Source organism: Opisthocomus hoazin, chromosome 15 (assembly GCF_030867145.1).
Source record: "Opisthocomus hoazin isolate bOpiHoa1 chromosome 15, bOpiHoa1.hap1, whole genome shotgun sequence".
Taxonomy (NCBI): domain Eukaryota; kingdom Metazoa; phylum Chordata; class Aves; order Opisthocomiformes; family Opisthocomidae; genus Opisthocomus; species Opisthocomus hoazin.
In genome coordinates this window covers 17,545,917-17,551,916 of record NC_134428.1, presented here as the reverse complement: position 1 = coordinate 17,551,916, position 6,000 = coordinate 17,545,917, and the positions used below count along the sequence as shown (strand labels likewise).

General features: G+C 41.3%; 1 protein-coding gene across 2 annotated transcripts in view; it reads right to left on the bottom strand.

The window, feature by feature from the left end:
* Nucleotides 1-4,513: 4,513 nt before the first annotated feature.
* The window catches only part of OTOA (otoancorin), a 37,496-nt gene continuing 36,009 nt past the window's right edge, over nt 4,514-6,000 (bottom strand). The window contains exons 28-29 of one of the 2 annotated variants that reach the window (XM_009934181.2): nt 5,168-5,257; nt 4,514-4,592 (exon numbers count right to left, since the gene is read on the bottom strand). In XM_009934181.2, the coding sequence (XP_009932483.2) occupies nt 5,190-5,257 (68 nt within the window). In that variant the 3' untranslated portion in view covers nt 4,514-4,592; nt 5,168-5,189. Of the gene's footprint in view, nt 4,593-5,167; nt 5,258-5,799; nt 5,853-6,000 lie in introns of those variants that run through there. The other variant, XM_075436558.1, reaches the window with a different exon arrangement.

The window sequence follows — 6,000 nt, the reverse complement described above, 5'->3', positions numbered from 1 at the left end:
GTGTCAATGAGAGAAATTTAACTTATACTGGAGTTTGTGTTTATTATTCACTTTTCTCTCCAGTTTCCTTCCTGCCTTACTGGAAAGGGAAGTCAGATCCCTGACCTCAACAGCAGTGGAGTAAGCAGTCCAAAAGGCTGTCCCACATCATATGACACAGGAGAGACTATTTTACTAATCAGCAATATAAGGGAGTAAAATACGATTCTTAGCCCTCCTTAGGCCCATGTATCTGCAGTTATTGCTTTAAAAAAACCCAAACCCACACACTTATCAAAAACATTTTCACTGAGATAAGGAGACCACATTGCTTAAAGTTGTGTACCAGCCTAGAATATCAGCCTTTTTTGAGGGAAAAAACAAAACAAAACAAAAAAAACTGAGAGGAAGAGATTATTTGAAATTTGACTTCTACTACTCTCTGAGGAAGACGGCCTATCACAAGGGACCAAAGTACCACAGTTTAATGAGTTCCTCTACTGAAATGCCATAACTGGCTGTGTGCACACTCAGAAGCAGCGTGTGATGTCTATAACCACAATGCAGTAAGACCCAGAATACCAGCAAGAGCACTCTGGCCAATGCTACGGGATTACCTGCTAAAGTGACACGTTCCGGGTGGCAATTGGATTCCTTGCTGATTTGTGAGTGTCACTTGAGCTAGACCTCTCCCATAACCCCAGGTGCGTTTCGCTGGCACATCTGGGAACCTGTCTCACATCTGCTTCAACGTGGGTGGACAGTGGGACTCCAGCAAGGTCCCGGTCTAATACATTGGGACTGCAGTCTGTGTTGTGGGAAAATAAATCAGGCGGTGATGATCCTAAGATAGGCACACAGCAGTCAAGTGACAAGCTAAATCTGCCGTAATGCAACACGTAATTGCCTCTGGAGTATTTGAGCAGATTATACAGAAGCATAAAGGGCTTCTTCAAAATTGAAGAAGGATGCCATTTTTTTTCCCAAATACTATGTTTAGAGCCTCACTCTGATAGGAGCTGGTTAGCTCTGATGTGACAGATTGGGATCACTGGGAGTCAAACATTCCATGTACTGTACAAAACCTGACGACAGCCAAGCCATAATGCCAGCTGCGCAGGGACGGTTTTCAGACACTGTGGACAGGCAGTTTTCTTATCTTCAGGGATTTAAAGATACCAGAAATGTGGTGTTTCCTCAGTACCAGGTGGTAGCGATATTTTCTCCACCAGTGATCCAGAACTAGGAGACCCTTTCTCTTTTCTAAACACTAGTGTGAATGTGTCAGGCACTGAAATAATAAGCCAGTAAAGCATTTCTTCCCGTCTGTTAACCCATTAAGAATCCTCCATCCAATCAAATGAATTAAATGAAACACCTCCTTGGACACACTGCTGGACAGGACCACCTGTCACATGGCTCACGCCACTCAGAAGAGCTAGGCCTACACCAGGGTTATGTCAGACTGTCAACAGTCGGATGTATATCCTGCAGTACGTACAGCAGTGCCTAGCAACCATCAGAGTAGTCACCAGTGGAGAGGAGAGCTGCAATTCTCACAATATGCAGATAAGAAAACAATTTTAATGATATATACTCAACAGCAGATTTATGAATTAATCTGATTTTTTTTTAATTCCCAAATATAAATGTTAGAACTAAAAGGATATGGGAAAAATTAAGCTTTGTTTAAACAAATATTACCTACCTGTACAACAAACAGCAACATTCCTTTAAGGATCAAAGAAATATTTATACAACATTTCTCTGTAGTATATTCTTCCCCAAAATCCTGATGGTGTGGAAAGAGAGGGACTGTGAGACATTTTTCCCATGAATGCATTCCAATGAAGGGGATCCTGTGCATGTTGTACGTAACACACATAGGCACAGGGGACAGACCTGTATGGCTAGCAGTATCCTATGGCATGGACACCTGCATTAAGGGGTTCTGTGGTTGGTTGCACAGGAGTAAAAAGGAGCATGTACGTTTCAGTTTCCTTTTAGCAATGGAGGTGTGCTAGATTGTGAATGGATAGCAGATTACGTATGTGGATTACATACCGTGCATGCTAGGGCTCTCTGTCTCTTTCTCTCCATCTATTCTTTGCACAGAAATTCAGTTTCAACAGTTTTGAGGGAGGTATCTCGTGGATCACAGTTTTTGTAAAATGGGTCTTCCCAGCAGTGACCTTTACAAGAGGTACATCGGTGAAAATAAAATTGCTTTTCTACAATACTTGCTGTCCAAGATGCTCACACCATCTTATGAGCGAAATAGAATTTGTAATCTCACCATGAAATAAGTACAACATTAAGTGGGTGCTCCGCATTTACCCTTCCTACACTACTCCTGTAAGAAATGGATATGTCTTTGACCAAATGTAAATGCAATGCCAAAGTTATTAACATAATTATTAATTTAATAAAATAAATAAATAATCAAGGAGTTAAGCTATTTAAAAGCACTTGTGCTTGAAAGAAATTACAGCACAGATGGCATGAAACAAGGAGCTCACTCCTGCTCCAATTAAAAGCTAAACTCTGACTCACATAATTGCCAATGGAATCACTCCCAGGTACATTGACAGAAGATCATTTTCAGCTCATATAGGTATTTGAAGTGCTTGGTATGCCTAAGTCACGTATCTGACTTAAACAGCTGAACTGGAAATGCTGACTGTCTTCTTGACTATGAAAATATTCTCCTGCATCTTCGCTGAAGTGCACACAGAATTCAAGTCAGGCAATTTCTAGAAATCAAACAACCTTTAAGCGCTTTCACATCTAAATGAGGCAGAACTTTTTAATGTGAGAAAACAGATAAATGTTTCTAATGTATTTGATCCATTGAAGCATTTTTCAGTTTTAGTGGGCATTTGCATGTATTTGCTTGGATTGAGAGAACAAATTTTTTTCTATTTAAATAGATGTCACAGTCTACTATTTACAGGCAGAAAAGGAAACACAGCAGGAAAAGCTGGAATCTTATTGTTAGCATTAGAGAAAAAGGTGCAAGGCTGTTTGCAGCAATAACAGTTCTTTGCTCATAAAATGCAAAACTAAAGCATGTAGCATTATCTGTAACATCACGTCACACTTGCCAGGGTGAGTTACAGGCAAAGGCAGTTCCTAGAGCAGCAGATTGCTGAAGGGGAGAGGGAACAGGAGCAGGTGAAGAACAGCCATGCTCTCACTGCCTACCTTGCCAATAACAAAGCCCTTCAAATCAGGTTGGCTCCTGCTGCTGCAGGAATTACGGAATACATGGGACTGTGGTGGGAGCGGTTATTCCCAGCAGCAGCAACAGCGAACATCCACCCTTCCCCCAGCAGCAGCAAAAGCAGCAAGCCTCCTCCCTCTAGCTCTCCCTCTCAGCCCCACTCCTATTGCTTCCCCACCTATAGTGAAATCTCAGTTCTGCGTTCAGTGCCGAGAAGCTAGGTGTAATGTTTGCTATAAAGAAATACGAATAAAGGTTTGAAAGGTATTTACTACAGTACAGCCCTAAATAAAAAAGCTAATCTTTTAACTCTATGCATTGCCTTTTTTAGTCTACAAAAGATAAAGACTTTTCAATGGAAAAATGGAAAACTGTACCATGCATTCTTGGCATAAAATCATGTTGAACGACATCAAAATGTATGTTCACATGCAGAGGATTTTTAATGTAGCTGGTTTTTCCATTGTTTAATATACTGAGGCATGCCATGAAAAACATTAGACATGTAAGCTGTATGTTTATAAAACACATGAAAATATTTGTGGTTTATAATTATGAGAAATTAGTTATTCTAGAGCTTGTGGAAAGTACTGATTTGACAGTCCTAGCAGTATCTAGACCCAGTGAACAGTTTTCCCTTACTATTCCCAGGTGTACGCTTCAGCCCCGCCTGAAGTGAAGTGACTATCTCATGATGAACATAAGCAGGTTTCCATGGTGCATTTTGTCGCATGAAATACTAATAGTATTGCCAATGCCCTCTGTGTCAACAGTTCTGGGTTGAATACATACAGCCATGGGGAACTACATTTCATACAGATGCTTTAATTATAAGAACACGTCATCACTTCTTATCTGAGCAGGATTTAAACCAGCAGCCCAGAGACGAAGTTATTTTATTGCAACAGCAGTAACTTTTAGTCTGGTTTCTACTATGTCACACAGAAGGATAGCCTCTGTCCAGAGGAATATACACTCAAAGTAGAAGAACAAAACCCGACAGATGGATACCACAGTGTGACTGAATTAGCCAACGTAAAAAGCACTGGGTGCAATACATCAGCCTCCCAGGAACAGTCACCTGCTACCTGTCCCCTAGGCGACTCAGGCTCTCCCCTGCACGTAAGCATAGCTTTCAGTGATTTTCTCAAGAGACAGATAAGCCATTTCCAGCTTTAAATTTTGTCTGAAGTATTTGGAGGGATCCTGTAATACTTGTTAATGGTAAAGGTAGGGAAAGGGGATACTTCACATCATGATCGAAGATGAAGGTGTTGCTTTTAAGAAATTAACCACTTTGCACTTAGGTATCTTAGAGCCTCTTGAGTCTACTACTCAGGCTGAGCTGCAACTCTTTATCTCTAGCATGTCCTTTGTAAGCTCCAGGACACTGAAAATCAAAAAGCAAAGAAAAATATTAAGTCTTTTGCCATACCTTGATTTGCAGTCTTAAAGACTAATTAGAACACTTAAGCGTTAGTTTACTTAATTGGAATTTATACCTTAAGCCTACCAGTGCTCTTAAATTTCAGCCTGTCAACATGGTAAAATCCAATGAAAGTTAATGGCAATGTTCTTTTAATTGGAGGCTATTAAAGTGGTTGTGGGATAAAATCTTATTACTAGGCTGGAACAGGCAAAATGCAGGTTAATACCAACAACGTGTTCCAACAATGCAGTAATGGACTGGTGTTGCATGGAATTTTAAATATACTTTTGTTAAGGTTGGCTTTACAGTAAAGATAAGGTAAAATGTTTTCCCCTTGATTAGATTCCAAGATGGTCTAACAGAGGTGCAAGACACCTTTGTAATACAGAAAAATTATTCAGCAATTGCTATCTCCGTATTCAAAGCAGGAAGGGGGTCCCACAGTCCTTCACCCTGTGTTGCTACTGCTGAGCCAGCACTGTCACAGGTGAACTGTTTCTGTTGTAAAGCTACCTCCTACTGAAAATATAACTTACCTCAAGCTTAACAATCGTAGGTTCAGAAAGGCAGGTGCGGTGTAAACACCACACAAAACCAGATGCCGAAGCCACTCAAACAGGGAGTGCCTGAAAAGCAGAAAGCATTTCGTCTTAGTCTCACAGTACAGTTCAGGTAGTACAGTCTTGCCTACACCACCCCAAAGAGGTGCAGCAAATTCCAGCATTGGAATCCTAGTTACATTCAGCTGCTCAAAAGATGACACTGGTCAGATTAATGTCTTCCAGTTGAACATACATAGCTCTGAGGAGAGTAGTGCTCTCATCGGGGTAGTGCTCACTGGAGAAAGCAACGATGAATGAGAAGCTCAAGAACTCAGGTGATTTTTATGCAGGAAACTCTTCCCTTTGGCATATCTACAGAGGGAACAGGTCACACGCACGAGGGAGCTGGGCTGAGAGCCCCACTCAGGTGCTTCTGGGAAGGTCTGCTCTCATTCCAGCAAGGGCATCATAGCAATGTAGTCCCGCTAACTCCCGTTTTAGTGCCTCAACATCCTTCTCTCTTCTGCAACAGCTTATGTCTCACTGTTGTCACTGGAAGCAACAACATTTGCTGTCTGATACAGCAAATGTTCTCAACGTTGGCTTGACTACGTGCGAACTCTCATTCATTGTAAAACGTCCATTAACACATTTGCCAGCTCAACTTGCCCAGTATAAACTGCAACATGGAGAAGTAAAACATTAAACCACTGAAGCATAGGTACTAAAAGGCTTTCATTCCAAATAGGATGGGAACAGCAGGAAAAACTGTTCAAGGGGTCCTACAGTCTCGATAAAGATGCTAATCCAACCAGTGCTACCCAGCT